General features: G+C 44.5%; 2 protein-coding genes across 4 annotated transcripts in view; one reads left to right on the top strand and one right to left on the bottom strand.

Annotated features, from left to right (window-relative positions):
* Positions 1-2,095, bottom strand: part of Aven (apoptosis, caspase activation inhibitor) — a 138,371-nt gene extending 136,276 nt beyond the window's left edge. The window contains exon 1 of one of the 2 annotated variants that reach the window (XR_001783190.2): positions 1,757-2,095. Coding sequence is in view for 1 of the 2 variants with exons in the window: in NM_028844.3 (NP_083120.2) it covers positions 1,757-1,987 (231 nt within the window). In the remaining variant the exon portion in view is untranslated. The remainder of the gene's footprint in view (positions 1-1,756) is intronic. The other variant, NM_028844.3, reaches the window with a different exon arrangement.
* Chrm5 (cholinergic receptor, muscarinic 5) overlaps positions 1-16,245 on the top strand; it is a 57,629-nt gene extending 41,384 nt beyond the window's left edge. Inside the window, exon 2 of one of the 2 annotated variants that reach the window (XM_006499099.4) lies at positions 14,122-16,245. In XM_006499099.4, coding sequence (XP_006499162.1) covers positions 14,209-15,807 — 1,599 coding nt within the window. In that variant the 5' untranslated portion in view covers positions 14,122-14,208 and the 3' untranslated portion in view covers positions 15,808-16,245. Of the gene's footprint in view, positions 1-14,121 lie in introns of those variants that run through there. The other variant, NM_205783.2, reaches the window with a different exon arrangement.
* The last annotated feature ends 2,763 nt before the right edge of the window (positions 16,246-19,008 follow it).

Here is a 19,008-nt window from a genome sequence, read left to right as displayed (position 1 = left end):
GGCAGGTGGATCTCTAAGTTCGAGGCCAGCCTGGTCTACAGAGTGAGTTCCAGGACAGCCAGGGCTACACAGAGAAACCCTGTCTCGAAAAACAAACAAACAAACAAACAAAACTCCCAAAAATGCAGAGATAGGAACTCTCATATGTTATGGTAACATCAATTGGTATAGCATTACAAAGAGCAGTACGGCTGTTCCTTAAAAATAAAAACTATAACCACCACTAAGGATTCCACAATCCTATTACTAGGTATATATTCAAAGGAACTGGAGTCAAACATTTGCATTATTGTGTGTGTGGGGGGGGGGGGGGGTGTGTGTGTGGGTGTGTGTGGTTTTTTTGAGACAGGGTTTCTCTGTGTAGCCCTGGCTATCCTGGAACTCACTCTATAGACCAGGCTGGCCTCAAACTCAGAAATCAGCCTGCCTCTGCCTCCCAAGTGCTGGGATCAAAGATGTGCGCCACCACTGCCCCGCAGAAAAAACATTTGCATTCTTGTGTTTATTTTTATTTACATGAATGTAGGGGGGGTGCATATACCGAGAGTGTGGGTGCCTTACAGAGGATTAAGAGCAGTTTGCTACTGTTCTGGAAAACATAACTGCCTTTAACGTGGGCTCAAAGGATCTGATGCCTTCTGGCCTCTGCTGGCACTACACTTATGTACACACACACACACACAGAGAGAGAGAGAGAGAGAGAGAGAGAGAGAGAGAGAGAGAGAGAGAGAGAGAGAAAGAGAGGAAGAGAGGAAGAGGAGAGAGAGACGGGTCCACGGGCGCAGAAAAACTAATATACTTCTTTAACAAAAACAAAAAATAGATATAAACAAATTCTTGTATTTTGCGAAATTAACAATTGCATTAAGGATAATAACACACTGCAGTAAAGGTGACTGTCCTGATAATTTGCTTATCACACTCAGTAAGCTCATGGTTCATACCACACATCTTTAGAAGGAATGGTTTCAGGGCTTCTTAGTTCCCAAGTAAGTTACTTTGGAGGAGTACATATCTAGAAGTTGTTTCCATTTGCAGTCTAATCATCCAGAGGGAAAGCAAAGGACGTAGACTGTGTGGAATCCTGCAGCTGGACAGTGGTCCCTACACAGCTGGAACGCTGTTGACTGCTTTCAGAGCACTGCACTAATCCTGATTTAGAGCACCAATGTGCCCAACATATAAGATATGAGTACAGAAAGGCCTTGGGAAGGTCGGTCAGTTTCTCCTCATTTAATCTTTAGGTACCCAGAATAGTCTCGGCGAGACTAAATACGAATCTGAAGAGTGGGAAAGATCTTAGAGGTCACCAATCCAAACCAAAATGAAGACATAATCTTCCCCCCATGTCCTTCCATCCAGGTATGGGTGACCACAGACACTGTTACCTAGGCAATGTGGGATGGGATAAAGGAAACGGAGGGCAGAGTAAACACTTCTGTGTAAATCTGTATTCTGGTAGACTTCGCTCCGCAGGAAGTCACTTCTGGGATAGCACGCCAGGCTGTAGCCCGGACACCAGGCGCCGCCGTTAGTCTCCATCAGACCATGGGACTCTGGCACCAGCAAAACGCGGAGGCCGGTCGCTTAGTCCTTCGGCCACAAGCAGCCAGGGGCTGAGCGTGCACGGTACACGTGCATGTCCCCTCTCCCTCCCCCCCCCCCCCGCGCGCCCTCCCGGCTCCATCCCGCGCAGGCGCTGTGCCTCGCGCTCCCCACACGCCGGCTAGCGGCCGCAGCAACCCGCGCTCCTTACCCGAGTGCTGGCTCCGCCGCCCCGGCCTCCAGGCTCCCAGCGGCCGCCTCGCAGGCCGCCACCTCCTCGGCCTCGGCGGAAGCCCCGGCCTCGGCCCCGCCGGCCGCCTCCGTCCCCGCAGCCTCCTCTCGCCAGCGCCGTCGCTGCCCCGACCGGCTCTCGGTCCCCTCCGGGCCGCTCCCGGCCTCCCCGCCGCCCGCGGCCGCCCCTAGCCCCGCGCTCAGCCTGCATGAGGCCGCCGGCGAGCAGAACGCGCGAGCCGCCGCGGAGAGCGCAGGCCCCACCGGAAGCAGCCGAGCGCCGGCCGTGGTGATCGGGGCGCGGGGCCCGGCCGGGGCGGGGACCACGAAGTGATCTGTAATAAAAGGACGCCATAAAGTCACTTTGTGTGATAGTTCTTAATTCATATGAGTGTTTGCATGACACAAAACCTAAGGTGTCCGATGAGTTTTTTAGTTAACCTGATTTAAAGAAGATAAGTCATTTTAAAGTCAGGATTTAGGAAGGGTTGAGGGTGAGTCCCAAGTCACAGGTCTGGACAGCGGCTCAAGTGGGTGGAGGGTCCGGTAGGGAAGGGGAAAGATGCTTGAAAATCTTGAAGAGAACTTGTAAACGTCGTTGCTGTAACTCACATTGAGCGCTTGATTCTCATAGGTACTTGCCCTTATTTTGCAATGAGGCAACAGTCCTAGAGAGCTTAACTCCCCTAGCAGGACTTGGTTAGACAGGGTCCAAAGACAAGGGTAGCGGGAAAGTTAGTTATAGAAAGACAAGAGAGAGCTGGGAACGTAGCTCAGTTGGAGAATGCTAAAATCGTCTTTGGCGTGAGAAAGAAAGAAAGAAAGAGAGAGAGAGAGAGAGAGAGAGAGAGAGAGAGAGAGAGAGAGAGAGAAAGAAACAACAGAAGCCGAGGTTAACAGAAGCCGAGGTTAATTTTGTCTTAAGGAAGCTACCTGAAAACAATGAAAGCAAGCCCAGCCATGGTGGTGCAGGCCTTTTAATCCCAGCACTGGAGAGCCAGGGGTAGGCCCATCTCAGAGTTCACAGCCAGTCTGCTTTACAGAGTGCAGGTCAGAGTTACAGGACTGCAAGGGCTACACAGTGACCCTGTCTCAAAAAAATAAAAATAAAGTAAAAGTAAAAGTAATTAATTAATAATAATAAAAGCAAAGGGATGGAATCAGCCTACCAAAAGAAATGTCACTTTCATCGCGTCTTAGGCCCCTTCCTTATAGCCATATATCACTTCTAATTGTGTACAGAATTATATACCAGTAGCACTATGTTCCGAATTGAAAAGACAGATTGGCCCCACCCTAAAGTCCTCAATTCACGTGGAAGATAATTATATAAACAAATGATTCTGCTCCAGTGAGCTGAATGCTGTGAGCAACTCAAGATCAAAGCTGGAAGTTGGCTTTTCTTAAGTAAACCCCCAAGGTACAGCCTGATGACTGAACTGGAGTTGACCCAGCTAACAGGTGGCAGGGAGTGGGGGAACCTATGTGATGAGAGAACCCCTGGAGGTTTGTCAGCTTAAGATAAAATGTCTTTTAAAATGGTTATCCCAGCTGGGCAGTGGTGGCCCACGCCTTTAATCCCAGCACTTGGCAGGGCAGAGGCAGGTAGATTTCTGAGTTCGAGGCCAGCCTGGTCTACAAAGTGAGTTCCAGTACAGCCAGGGAACCCCTGTCTCAAGGAAAAAAAAAAAAAAAAGAGTACTTGGTACCCACAGATACCTGAAGACAGCTTTGGATTCCCTAGGACTGGAGTCATGGATAGTCTTAGCTACCATGTGGATGCTGATAACCAAACCTTGGTCTTCTACAAAAGCAACAACTGCTCTTAATTGATAGGTTATTTCCCCACTGGTGAAAATTCAAGTCAGGGAAGTCACCACGGGGCGAGGGGGACGGGCTCATGGAAAGGAAAAAACAAATGTTTGGATTATATAGGGAAAAACCTCTGGGGGGGGGGGGGGGGCGCCCAGCCCCTGGGCTGGAAAGTTCAAGGCTAAGGGTAGGATATGCCAGGTAGGGACTGGGGGATGCTGGGAGAACTTCGAGGCAAGGTCTGGTTTGAAACTAAAATATGCACCTCAGTTCCTTGTCCCAGGGTCCCAGCCTTTTGTTGATAATGAATGGGTAAGGGGCAGAATAATCATCCATGACTGCTTCCTGCTGACACTGGGGTACTGTTATGGGGTGTGGGCAAAAAGCTGGGATGTTGGCCAAGTCCGGGAAGAGCTGGTCACTGCTGTCCAGGTTGTGGGACCATCTGGGGATAAGAGTGTGTAGGTCCAGTTGAAGCAGTCTCTGAGGCTGAGCCAGAGCACCGGTGGGTAACTGCTTTGTCGCTTTCCTGGATGCAGATTCTGAGAGAACACCTGGATGTTATGAGCAAAAGATAAAGTTAAGGAGTTTAGGGAGAAAAACTTTTCTTTAGTCGTACATTTAAATCTTAGACCAATCGTCTTGGGAGTTAGAGAAGGGGTCATGGGTCCCAGGACCAGGGATAGGGAAATGGATCCCACCCTAGGGAATACGCAGGCCGGGAAGGAAACAAGCTGTTCATTGACAGTATTTGTCTTGAGTCTATTTGACTGTGGGAAGTAGATTCGAATGGATTCCCTGAAGCTCACACGAAAGAAAGCACAAATATTAAATAACTTTTCTGGCCATACAGCTAGTAACTAATGGAATGAATCAAACCCAGGGTCGCTCAGCTTCAAAGTCTCCAAGGCTCTTGAGAAACCAATCTGTAAAAGAGATTTACGTTCTAGTCAGAGACATGAAATCAATAGAAAAGTTCAGGCCACGATGTTCAGGGTGTGAGAGGAAATGAGAGCCAAGAAGACAGCTAGGAAATGGGAAATTTAGGATTTTACAATCAAATGTAAATGAGGAAGTTAGGCTCTGAGAGGCAGTGGCCATGCCCACATATGTTGTTTTAGGTGGGCAGGCCACTAATGCCATTAGTAAGAAGAGAGTTGAGGGTTCCAAGTCACAATATTTGGACACAGATATATATAAAACTTTAATTGTAGTCACCCTCACTCCCCTGTCCTGTTCTGCAGTAGTAAATAACTTTTTGGTTTTTCGAGACAGGGTTTCTCTGTGTAGCCCTGGCTGTCCTGGAATTCACTCTGTAGACCAGGCTGGCCTCGAACTCAGAGATCCGTTTGCCTCTGCCTCCCAAGTGCTGGGATTAAAGGCATGTGCCACCATGCCCAGCTTGTAAATAACATTTTTAACTTTGCATTCTGTAATTTTGCTATCTCATTGCCAAACAGTTAACATTTTGTCAGCAGACAACTTTTTTTCTGACATAGCCTTATTTTCTTTTTTTTAAAAATCATTTCTACATTTTTCTTTTCCTGATGCACACTATATTTTTATCCTTTATTTGGTGAGATAGATAGATGATAGAGATAGAGTCTTTGTATCTCCCTGTGATATTCAGAATGCCAATGGAACTTAGGATTAATGTGTCCTTCCTTATTTTGAGCTCTCAAAGTCAGTAGTCCCATCTCAGCATAAACACCAAGCACAGACCATAAGACCATAAGAATAGTAGGGAGAATCACACTATTTTCTCTACGCACAAAAAAAGGAGCCACCAGGACTTAAACAGATAGGAAGGGCATTTTTAAGAACACGCCCCCAATAGTCTACCCCCATTCTCTGGGTGACCAGGATCAAAACGGTTTGGTACATTATCTTCTTCGAAATTCTGTGTTCGGTGACAAGGTTGGTAGCTTAAAATTTGGCACTGTGCAGATTTTTACAGGATTGAGATGGAAAGTTTTACAGGATTGAAACATCCAACGAACAACCCAACCCGCCTCTCAGGGCTCTAGTATTTGTATACCCTCCGAAAAGTCCCCAGAATCCAAAAGGTCACACAATCACAGAAACTATCTACAGTCATCAAAAAAAATCACACCTTGCCAGAGCACGAGGCAAACCATAGTCAGCTGGTGTGGACAGTCAAAAGCAGCCCGTATTCCACATCTGGATAAAAACAAAAACATGTTCTTATAATATTTCTGGTTTTTTTTTTCTTCAAAGAAACCAAAACTCCAAAATTGTCACTACAGATTCCTAACAAAAGCCATTATTAGAGGAAATATAATAATCACATTTTACATAAACCAATGCTTCAGTAAGAAATAAAGAATTCGCCGGACATGGTTGCCCACACCTTTAATTCCAGCACTTGGGAGGCAGAGGCAGGCAGATCTCTGAGTTCGAGGCCAGCCTGGTGTACAGAGTGAGTTCCAGGACAGCCAAGGCTACACAGAGAAACCCTGTCTTGAAAAAAACAAAAAAAAAAAACAAAAAACAAAAAACAAAAAACAAAAAACAAAAAAACAAAAACAAAAAAAACCCAGATATCTAAGAGATAATAACAAAATAAAATAGAACAAAGACTAACACATTGTAATAGGACAAAACAAACAAACAGAAGAAAAAGACCAAGAAAGGGCACAAGAAACAGATGCAGAGACCCACTCATTTGTATACTCAGGAATACCATAAAAAACTGGAATCCATAATATACATATATTATAATATATGTGTAATTAGTATATATTACAGAGAGAGAGAGAACCTGTAGGTTATAAAAGAGAAAAATTTAAAAATAAACTTAATTTAAAATAAAAAAAGTTTAAAAATAAATAACAAATTTAAGAGATAAAAAAAAAAAAACAGTCCTGACATGACACTATGCTACTTCGGTAGTTACCATTGAGTTCACTTTCAGCTGGGCACCTACGGGAGAAGGGGGGTTGGGGGGTGTCATGCAGGGATGGGATGCAGTCTATACTTAAGAGCAGTTTGGTTCCCTAGTGAGACTTTCTTGGAGAAAACTAACTTTTCCTTCGCAGGTGGTTATCAGTTGAAGACAGCTTCTGGGTTAGGAATGGAGGCATGTGTCCATGTCTTTCAGCTCTAGGACTCCATCTGCTACAGATCCAAGCAGGCCCCCTGCGTGCTGCCTCAGTCTCTGAGAGCTCTTATGTCATCAATCAATCCTGCCTTGTTTAGAAGGCCTTGTTTCCTTGATGTCCTCCATCCCCCTTGGTTCTTTCATTCATTTCTCACCCCCTCTGTAGGATTCCCTGAGCTTAAGGTAAGAGATTTAAGGGGAGACACCCCATTTTGGGCTGAATATTTCAATGTGTCTGGATATTGTCTGGCTGTGGGTCTCTAAATGGGGTAGAGATTTAAACAGAGAATTCTCAAAAGAGGAAACCCAAATGGCTGAGAAACAGTTAAAGAAATATGCAACATCCTTAGTCACCAGAAGAATGCAAATCAAAATTACATTTCAGGACTGGAGAGATGGCTCACTGGTTAAGAGCACTGATTGCTCTTCCAGAGGTCCTGAGTCAATTCCCAGCAACCATATGGTGTCTCACAACCATCTGTAATGAAATCCGATTCCCTCTTCTGGTATGTCTAAATACAGCAACAGTGTACTCACATATATTAAATAAATAGATATTTTAAATAAATAAATAAATAAATAAATAAACAAACTACATTTCAACTGTCACCTGTCAGAATGGTAAGGTCAATAAAACAAATGACAGTTCATGTTGCAAAGATGCAGAGTAAGGGGAATATACGCCTATTGCTGGTAGGACTGCAAACTTCTACAGCCACCGTGGAAATCACTGTGGTGGTTCCTCAGGAAGACAGGAATCAATCTACCCCAAGATCCCGGCACCACTCCTGGGCATATACCAGAATGATGCTCCGTGCTACCCCAGAGGCACTTGCTCAACCAGATCCATTCCTGCTCTATTCATGATAGCCAGAACTTGGAAACAAACTCAACAAATGAATGTAAAAAGAAAATGTGATATGTTTATGCAATTGAATATTATTTAGCCATTAAAAATGAAATTTTATAATTTATCAGTAAATTAATGGAACTGAAAAATAAATCATCCTGAGTGAGGTAACGCAGACCCAGAAAGACAGGTATGGCATACATTGGCTAATATGTACATATTAGCTGTTAAGTCAATGATAACCAAGCTACATTTCACAGAACCACAGAGAGTACATATAGAGTAAGGGACTGGGGGGTGGGGGGGACAGATAGAGCTCCCTAGGAAAAAGAAATAAAATAGGTAGCTATGGATGGAACAGGAGGATCAAGTGGGGAGGGAAAGTGAGAAGAGGACTAGGAAGGGAATGTGGAGAAAGACGGAGAAAATTAAAGGCCATTCAAATGGTAGTGTGGAAACCTAATACAGTAGAAACTTCCTAAAATATATACATACATACATACATACATACATACATACATACATACATACATGAAGGTGACCTGAATGAAATTGCCAAATAATGAGAGACAGGACTCAAACTGGATGTTTTTTCATCAAATGAAACTTCTAGTACCTGGAATGGGTTACATCTAATTGAAATTCTGGACATAGGAGTCCAGTGGAAACCCCTAAACAAAGCCAGGCTATTGCCAAGACTGGAGGTTGCTTGCTACAAATTGCAGACGAGGCCCAACAACTCGATGAACACAAAGAAGTCAAGCTGGTGCCTACATAGAGCCTTCACGCTACCTGCTAGTGTATGTGGTATAGGAAGGTACTCTGCACACAACCGAAGGAAAAACGGAAACACCAACTAAGCAACAACCTTTGATCAAAGTCTGCCAGCACAATGGTGGCACAAAGCCTGTCGAATAACCAGCCACTCTTTGATTTGATTTCAGGCCCACTCCACAAGAGAGAAACCATAACCAAAACTGCTTGGATGACCAAGAATCTAAGATTAGATAGCCCAGGGACCTAGGGTAAAACCAAATACTACTGTCCTACTAGAAGAACGCACCAATAAAATGACTCCTAAAGACATTCTGCTGCCCCATAGATCAGTGCTCTGCTCAGCCATCATCAGAGGAGCTTCCTCCTCGAATTCTTTACTTAAAAGAGAGCTACAGAAATAGCTACCTGTCAAATTTACATACACATTTATGGGAAACATCAAGATTCTAACATCACAGAGGATTACCACAAGTTCCAAACCAACCTAGTCTTCACAGTGAGTTCCACAACAGTCAGGACCAAATGAAAAGAAGCAGTCTGAAGACAAGGACCTCATGCTCTCTGCTTCCCGATTTTGGTGACAACGTGACCAGGGACCTCTCGCTTCTGTGTTCCCGACACACTAGATTGTGCTCCCTGAAGCCCTAACTCAGAATAAACCATCCCTTCTCTTTATCAGGTATTTCACTGCAGCAAGGAGACAAGTGACTAATACAGACAGTGTCTTGATAATTTGTGCAATCTGGCCTCAGATTTACTATTCTCCAACAGCAGCCTCCCAAGTAGCTAGAATTACATCCTAGCCACCAGCCCCCGTAGAGTTCTGATGCACAGAGAAAGCATCATCAATGATGAGAAGAACACACCAGAACCTCCTGCATTGCAAGAAGCTATGAAGGTGGATTTTCTGATATTGTTTGTACTTTTTAAAAAATGTATATAAGTACACTGTAGCTGTCTTCACACACACCAGAAGAGGACATTGGATCTCATTACAGATGGTGAACCACCATGTGGTTGCTAGGAATTGAACTCCGGACCTCTGGAAGAGCAGTCAGTGCTCTTAACTGCTGAGCCACCTCTCCAGTCCCAATAATCCTATCTTTAATATATGTCATTGTGTTGGTTCAAAAGTCAGTTTTTCCTTACTTGTGAGATACCACAAGAAAGTGTCAGTCACACAGGAAGATCCTTAAGAAAATGAGCTGAACTTGTATATTTTTAATACGTTCGACCTATGTTATTTATTTTTTATTTTTGTTTAATATATTTTTGAGAATTTCACACATACATATAATCTACCTCCTCCAAACTATTTTCTTTCTTTTTTTCTTTTCTTGAGAGCTCCACAGGCTGCAATTCATGCTGCCCACATATTCATGGAACTGTCGCCTGGAGCAGAGTTGACCAACTAGTAGCCATACCCTTAAAGAAACCCCTAGAAGACACTCCCCTAGAAGCCATCAGCTGTCAACAGCTCCTCAGTCAGGAGCAGGAGCTCCTGAGCCCCTCCCATCTCCAGGCTGGAATGCTGACTGGCCTGGTTTTGCACAGGTCCTAGGCAGGCAGCCACACTGCTGAGTTCATGAGTGCAGCGGTCTCACATGCTCAGGGAACACTGTTTTGGTCACACTTCAGCCTCACCACACCCACCTCTGGCTCTTAGACTCTTTTCACCCCTCCCAGTTTTACTTTTATAAAAGAGAATCCATTCAGTATGTAGTCATTTCCAAAATGTGGGCTTGCAACATAGTGTCACTTGTTGACATCTAAGCCTCGGTACAACCAGAATTCTCAGGATGAGACCTAGTGATCAGCTTGAGTAAATTTGCTAACTTTGATGAACATTCAGGTTGGACAATCACTATGATAAGGCAACATTTGGGCTTTCATATAAACCTCACAAGAGAGCTTCATAATTCCTAGTCCAAGACCATGGAGCTTATAGCTTCTCACTATTTAGAAAACAAATATTGTGATGGTCAATCTATCTATCTATCTATCTATCTATCTATCTATCTATCTATCTATCTATCTAATCTATCTATCTTTGTCCATTAAAATGGGTCTCGAGCTGGGCGGCAATGGCGCACGCCTTTAATCCCAGCACTCGGGAGGCAGAGGCAGGTGAATTTCTGAGTTCGAGGCCAGCATGGTCTACAAAGTGAGTTCCAGGACAGCCAGGGCTACACAGAGAAACCCTGTCTCGGAAAGAAAGAGAAAGAAAGAAAGAAAGAAAGAAAGAAAGAAAGAAAGAAAGAAAGAAAGAAAGAAAGAAGAAATGGGTCTCAGTATGTAGCCTTGACTGGCGGAGAGCCTCACTAGATAGACCAGGCTGGCTCTGAACTCACAGAGATCCACCTGACTCTATGTCCCAAGTGCTGGAATTAAAGTCATGCACCACCACGTCCTGGCTGTTTGTGACAGTTCTAAAACAAAGCGTTGACCCCCTACAAATATAAGTCTCGTACAACAAACACATCTTTCTGAATTTTCTGTAATCAGGCCAACTTTTAAAATAGTTCAGCTGCCTTCTTATACTTGGAGAGTATAAGAAGTGTGAAAAAGAAGAGTGGAAAACATTGGTAGGATTTCTTAGAAAGAAATCTGCTCTTTTTCCTTTTTCTTTTGAACCAGCATCTCAATAAATTGGCCTTTTCCTAACTCTGGAGTCCAGACAGGCCTTGAATTGTCCATCCTTCTATCTAAGCCTCCAGAGTACCTGAGCTCTTAGGCCTGCATCGCCAGGTCTGACGTTCCACTTGTTATGTATTTTAAACATCTGCATCTACTACTTAGGGGTACTCACAGGACACAGAGGGATTCTAGCAGTACCTATGCTGTAAGCCCCAAGTTCCTGCCCGTTTTATTCTAGAGGTGATAGAACGATCAAAGCCCATGAGGCTCTAATGGAATTTGTTAAAGAGCTTCAAGGGTTCAGGCTTAGAGAACTCAAAATTGATGGAGCCATCCCTAAAATATACACTGCAAATTTCTACTGCCCTCCACACTCTAAGCTGTTGACCAGGTTTTCTGTAACAGACATTATCAGAAGATAATTTCCAGCCCTGCCATCACTAAACACAGCAGCTGGGATCCGTACTCTTATACTCCATCTTCCCTTGGGATACTATTGTTGGACCTCAGTTCCAGTCCCAGGCAGTTACTTCTGTTGCCACGTTAGGCCCCATGCCAGCTCACTTATCTGGAGACCAGAAACTCTAGCATGTTCTCCCATGTATCAGTTTTACCTTCTAATGTGCCATTCTCATTAGCATGAAAATGTGGTTTATTTCCACTTTTCTTTAAAAATAAGAAAAGGCCAGGCTAGACAGATGGCTCAGCACTTAAAAAGCACTCGCAGCTCTGCATGAAGGCCAGGATTCAATTCCTAGCATTCACACGGTGGCTCACAACTGTCTGTAACTCCATTCCTAGGAGACGACTCCCACTTCTAGCCTCCAAAGGGCACTTCATGCCTGCACAAACATGGTGCACAGACATCCATGCACACATAACCACTCTCCTCCTCGTCCTCTTTCCCATGTCCACACAGCTTTCTGACCACCGCAGCCCCCAAACAATTTAACAAGATACATTCTGATCTCCTTGGAACTAAACCCAGGCTCAAGCATCAGTCCTAATCTTCCTAGATCAGTCAGCCTTGCTTGAAGCAGGGGATTGCTGTCTCCTCAAGACATTCTCCTCCTGTTGCTTACAGGAAAACATGTGTTCATTAGGAGTGCAAAGATGAATATAGAATCTTTGCTTTTACTTCTTTTGGAAAGAGTTTGCTGCCAAGGAATTCTGGACTTTGTGACTTTCCCATAAATCTATCTACAGCAGTATTTCCAAGGCTTTTTATGACATGGCACACATAGAAAAATAGTAAGTTTCCAGAAGTCTGAGAATACTGCATAAGACAGAAGGAAAAGGAGCCCCACCCTCACCCCAGAACTGGGAGGAAAACACTCTCTCTCTCTCTTCCTCTCTCTCTCTCTCTCTCTCTCTCTCTCTCCCTCCCTTTCTCTCTCCCTCTCTCTCTCCCTCTCTCTCTCTCTCTCCCTCCCTCCCTCCCTCTCTCTCTCTCTCTCTCTCTCTCTCACAAACACACACACACACACACACACACACACACACACACACACACACACACATCCAGTGACTCCCTGTCTAGTCCTCGAATTTAAACTGTCTCACCGGCTTTCCTGTCCTCAGCGACAGTGCAGCCATTTAATATCCTCAGGAATAGGCCTTTCTGTCCCTGAAGGCCCAACTTTCTTCCTGGATGGTTGATAAAGCCGAGTAATATTAAGCCTCTCAATTCATGTGCTGGCACATCTCTTTTATGCTCCAAGGCACTTAGCACACTAATAAGCACCATTTTTAAAGCCAGTCAGTTGAAATCCTGCTCCTAACATTATCGCTTCAGACACAATGAGAAGTCATCTCTTCAATGAAATGAACCTTGGACTGCACTTCTTCTTTATCAGTCAAAAGAAGTGAAATACAGGTCACTTAATAAGAGCTGCCTAAAACTTTGTTTCTTCACACATTCCTTCGACAGGAGTTCTGGAGTTCTTCCTGATATTTAACCCACTGTGAGCACTTGTGTTTTAAACCTACTGCTTCTGGTTGCTACATCTGGTGTTCATGTCCAGTTTATGTGTCCCAAATTCAAGTCTGTCACACTCACACTCACCTTCCCCCTCCCCCAACTCCACTTTTATCCCCCACCCAACCCCCATTCCTGCCCTCCACTCCTCCTTCTCCCTCCAACCTCCCCCTCCCTTCCTTTTAAGCAATTCTATTTTTTCTTTTCTTTCTCCCTTACCTTCTCAACCCCCCCCCCTTTTATAAAATTGCCACAAGAGGGCAGCAGTTTCACACATATGAAAGATGCTCAGGCATTGAGGGCTGTTTGAAAAAGCAAAAGGATTATACAGTTAAAAAAGGGCTGGTGGTCGCACACGCCTTTAATCCCAGCACTTGGGAGGCAGAGGGAGGCAGATTTCTGAGTTCAAGGCCAAGCCTGTTCTACAAAGTGAGTTACAGGACAGCCAGGGATATACAGAGAAACCCTGTCTCGAAAAACAAACAAACAAACAAACAAAAAAAAAACCAAACAAACAAAAAAGTAAAAGACACAAAGTTGGGTGGGTGGGTGGGTGGGTAAGGAGGGGTGGGTCTAGAAGGGGTTGGGGGAGTGAATATGATCAAAATACAACATATGGAATTCTCGAAGAACTAATACATTTTTAAAAGAATAGCCCTGATAAAAATGTTACTACTGATGGCCTAGCAATTTCTATGGATGAAGAATGGTTTCAGTGGGAGAAGCAGGGAATGAGAGAGGGCAATGAGACAGGAAGACAAAATTCATTTGTTATGTGTGTAAAAATGTCAGAATTTTTCATTGAAAAACATGTAATTGAATTTTTATAGTCAAAGTCCAAAATTCATTAGGCAGAAGAATTTTGCAATGATAAAAATTATATACATATATTACTATACTGTTATCCAATGCAATGATGTGTACAGATATATTTCTAGAATGTTATCCAAAATGTATTTTGCCTTCTACCTTATACTTACCTTAAGTATTTCAACACTATGAATAGTTTTGATAATTAATTTCTTCAGTGGGGAAAAAGGTTCAACAATTCAGCATCTTGTTCTACGTGCACTTCATAATTTTGTTAGCAATGATGAACCCTAAATGAAAAAGAAAACTATGCAGAAGTGTGTGTGATGAGCGGAACTGACCTGTTTGTGTTTCTTCCAGATACTGGCCAAGAAGAGGGGAGGTAGCTCCAAACAGAGAGTAGCGCCAAACCTTGGACCAAATCTGAGTGTAATTTCTTGAGCCAGGATGGAAGGGGAGTCTTATCACAATGAAACCACTGTCAACGGCACCCCAGTAAATCACCAGGCTTTGGAACGCCATGGACTGTGGGAAGTCATTACTATTGCAGCTGTGACCGCTGTGGTCAGTCTGATGACCATTGTCGGCAATGTCTTGGTCATGATCTCCTTCAAAGTCAACAGTCAGCTCAAGACAGTTAACAACTATTACCTGCTCAGCTTGGCCTGTGCAGACCTCATCATTGGCATCTTCTCCATGAACCTCTACACGACCTACATCCTCATGGGACGCTGGGTTCTCGGGAGTCTGGCCTGTGACCTTTGGCTTGCACTCGACTATGTAGCCAGCAACGCTTCTGTCATGAACCTTCTGGTGATTAGCTTTGATCGTTACTTTTCCATCACAAGACCACTGACATACCGAGCCAAGCGTACCCCAAAGAGGGCTGGCATCATGATCGGCTTGGCATGGCTGGTCTCCTTCATCCTCTGGGCGCCAGCCATCCTCTGCTGGCAGTACTTGGTCGGGAAGCGGACAGTACCACCTGATGAGTGCCAGATCCAGTTCCTCTCTGAGCCCACCATCACTTTTGGGACCGCCATTGCCGCTTTCTATATCCCTGTCTCCGTCATGACCATACTCTACTGCCGGATCTACCGGGAAACAGAGAAACGAACCAAGGACCTGGCTGACCTCCAAGGTTCCGATTCTGTGGCAGAAGTCAAGAAGAGAAAACCGGCTCACAGGACCCTGCTCAGATCTTTCTTTAGCTGCCCTAGACCCAGCCTGGCCCAGAGAGTACGGAACCAGGCCTCCTGGTCATCCTCCCGTAGAAGCACCTCAACAACGGGAAAGCCAACCCAGGCCACTGATCTAAGTGCTGACTGGGAAAAGGCTGAGCAGGTTACCAACTGTAGCAGCTGCCCCTCTTCAGAGGACGAAGCCAAGGCCACCACTGACCCTGTCTTTCAAGTGGTCTGCAAGAATGAGGCCAAGGAAAGCCCGGGGAAGGAATTCAATACCCAAGAGACCAAGGAAACGTTTGTGAGCCCTCGGACTGAAAACAATGACTATGACACTCCCAAGTACTTCCTGTCTCCAGGTGCTGCTCACAGACTCAAGAGTCAGAAGTGTGTTGCCTATAAGTTCCGATTGGTGGTAAAAGCTGACGGGACCCAGGAGACAAACAATGGCTGTCGTAAGGTGAAAATCATGCCCTGTTCCTTCCCAGTGTCCAAAGACCCTTCAACAAAAGGCCTGGATCCCCACCTCAGCCATCAAATGACCAAACGAAAGAGAATGGTCCTAGTCAAAGAGAGGAAAGCGGCGCAGACCTTGAGCGCCATTCTCCTGGCCTTCATCATCACATGGACTCCTTATAACATCATGGTCCTGGTTTCCACCTTCTGTGACAAGTGTGTCCCTGTCACCCTGTGGCACTTGGGTTACTGGCTGTGCTATGTCAACAGCACCATCAACCCCATCTGTTACGCTCTCTGCAACAGAACCTTCAGGAAGACCTTTAAGCTGCTGCTTCTCTGCCGGTGGAAAAAGAAAAAAGTAGAAGAGAAATTGTATTGGCAAGGCAACAGCAAGCTACCCTGAATCCTTAGCAACTCCTCTGGAAAGAACAATGATCACAGTCTGGTTTGCTTGTTAAAGGAATGTCATCTGCCATTCTGAGTCCCTGAAGGCTTGTCAAGGTGCAAGGTCTGTTGTCAAACAAAGAGTCACACATGCACCTGCCTGTGAGGTGAGTCTTGTCCATTACCAAGGCCACCCAATGCCTCTAGAATTTGCCAGTGAATCAGAGAGACAGACTCAGGGCCCTTCTCTGGAAGTACACTTGAGTCACCATGGACAATAACTTCAGGAATTGATCTGTGAAGAACAGCAGGGACCAGGTGGAAATCTTCCCCTGCTACATTCTGTCATAGAGTGTTGTGTAACATGTATGTGGCCATATGAAGTTTTCTTATATCAGCAAGAATCAGGAGCGTGTAAGCCAGTTGCACCTCCAGATAAAAGTGTTATTCACCTGGCTTCTAAGAATATCACTCTTTGTAATGCAATCCACATTTATTACACAGCGATCATGTGCATTGTACTGTGGCATGTTTTTCTGATCATACACAGAAAGAATGCTCTTCCTCTTCCTTTCGTAACTATGACAACTCCTGCACCCATTGAAACCATGGTGATTCCCCAAACCATCATTCTCTCAGTATCTTGAGTCAAGAAGGATGCTAACATTGGCTTACTTGTACACTTGGTCTCCTAGAGGGGCCTTTATTCTGCTAATAATGATGATACATTATCACACATAGTTATTTTCATGCTTACCAATGGGGTAACTATTTTGCTAAACAAATATTGTGTATCATTTCTGGTGTCCATTTGGATTCACTTATTAAGTACATTGTGTTCTCAGGAGAAACTAGTTGTATAATAGTCCTGCCCAGGATTCTCTCCAGGATGTTGAATGCTTGTTCATTTATGTTGTTTTCAGGGTGTTGCTTTCTAATTTCTTCTCAAGACAAACCAAACACAAAACGTGGAAAACAAATAGGATTCTTCCCATGCTTTTAAAATGTCTTTAAGAGCCTTTTAAGTCCCTAACCCCCTCACCCAGAACCCTAACTCACATTCAGATATACACAGGTCACTGTCCTGTGTGGGATAGGTGTGCTACTTGGACAAACAGGAGGGGGATGTCTTCTTCTTCTTCTTTATAGGTCTTTTATATTTGAAAATAAAATGACTTCCTTGTTGAGACCTATCCAAATTCACCCAAAAGTGAGAAGCTCATAAAAGTACGCTTGAGGGTTCAGTGCAGCTGGCCATGGTCCTTAAACATGGAAGCTTCACTATGGGGAGCCCAGTGATGTCATCCCCCCCCCCTTTTTTGGTTTTTGAGACAGGGTTTCTCTGTATAGCCCTGGCTGTCCTGGAACTCACCCTGTAGACCAGGCTGGCCTCGAACTCAGAAATCCACCTGCCTCTGCCTCCCGAGTGCTGGGATTAAAGGCGTGTGCCACCACTGCCCAGCTAGTGATGTCATTCTTGCCACACATGCAGGAGGCACTGGATTCAACCCACAGCACCAATGCAAACATATAAGTTTCAGCTTTAAAAAAGAAGTGTAAGCTATAATGATATAAAAACAAAATTACAGACATACATTTGTATGCTGGAATTACTTAAAAACAGAATTTAACTGAACTATCCAAGTATTTTTATATAAACCAACTGGAAGTGCAGTGGTGCTCAGTAGAAAGCGCTTACCTGGCACGCTCAAAGCCCTGCTGCATTTGAGTTTAAGAGACAGACAGGACTGGGGAAAGGTGAACTCAGATGCTTCTTTGATGATTCTGAAAATAATACATGTCCAAGAAAATTAAAGCTATGAAATAATAAGTCAAGTTAGTGAAAGATACAGGGTAAAAGCAGGGCAATGGTTCACGAACAACTGACAGGTGGAAACTCCTGCCGGAAACTTTATAGCTAAATCTGCTGATATCTTTTGATGCTGTGTTAAAAGATTCTCTACACTTTAGCTGGGTGTGGTGGAACATACCTGTAATCCCAGCACTTGAGTGGTAGAGACAGCTTTGTCTCTAGCAAGATCCTATTTCAAAAAGAAAAAAAAAATTCTGGATTTCATTTCACTCAATGGAAGCCAGCTCTCTTTTAACCCCATTTTCTAAGATGATGGAAAAAAGAATTGACCTGGTTTCCTGAGAATCAGGTGTGTATCTGAGTTCTTCCTTTGATCCAAAAGAACGGAGTTACATACCAAGGAGGCTTCAGGATGGGAGACTCTTGGACAGGACAAGGCTAGTCCAGATGGCCCTCTATCCTATCCCTGCAGAATCTCATGTTGAGGAGAAACATGTTCGATGCACCTAGTTGTGGAGCCCTGGTGAAGAGCAGGTTGACACCTGCCAAGAACTTAGTAGAAATACTAATTGGCTCAAATCTCCGAGACAGAGGTTCCCAGGCCTACATGATACCAGAAGGGTGTGGCTTTACTTAAAAACCTGCTCTACCAGCTCCACACATGCTTGATTCTTTTCCTTTAAAGTCTTGGCTGCTGGCAGAATCCGAAATCTCTCCATGAAAATGGCATTTTTAACGCTGTGCTGAGTACTCGGCATTCACAACAGAGAGGTAAGCCAGTTAGAGCAAACTTACCCAGAACTGGAATGGGGAGCGTCTTGCTCCTCGAGACACACGGAACACTCTACTGTCACACAGAACCAACCCTTTTCACTTATCTTTTGAGAAATTGATCTTTATCATTGATTTTGGAAAGCATTCATGTGTACAGGGCTCCTCATGTCCATTAGCATAGACAAAGCACACCCCCAAACTACCTGAGAAAACAAAGGTTTCCTAGAGTCAGGCTGTTGAGTGGGTCCTTCTGAACGCAGACATCCAATTGTAAAGTACAGGGACTGGGAAGTGGGTGGGGCACAAGCTGACCAGACCCTAGGCCTGGGCCCCTGCGTCCTTAGCTGTGTCTGTGATGAACTATTTCCAGCTTTAACTAGCTATTTGTTGAATGATACATGCTGTCAATAATGTGCTTTGTTTCTCCTTGGCTGTGCATTTGGTGACAAGTCCCAGAATCTTGGTTTTCCATTCATGTTTTGGCAAAACAAAGCCCGTCATCAGTGGGCCTCTGCTTTGACCCTCTGGTGAGAGTCCTCTGAGGATAATGCTGTCCGTTCTTTGTAATTGTTAAATCTGTACCTGAACCCCTGGGTTTGGGTATATGGGTGTTTACTGTAAATATCCAAATCA

Source organism: Mus musculus, chromosome 2 (genome assembly GCF_000001635.26).
Source record: "Mus musculus strain C57BL/6J chromosome 2, GRCm38.p6 C57BL/6J".
NCBI lineage: Eukaryota > Metazoa > Chordata > Mammalia > Rodentia > Muridae > Mus > Mus musculus.
The sequence above is the reverse complement of the archived record's forward strand: the minus strand, read 5'-3'. Positions and strand labels throughout refer to the sequence as shown.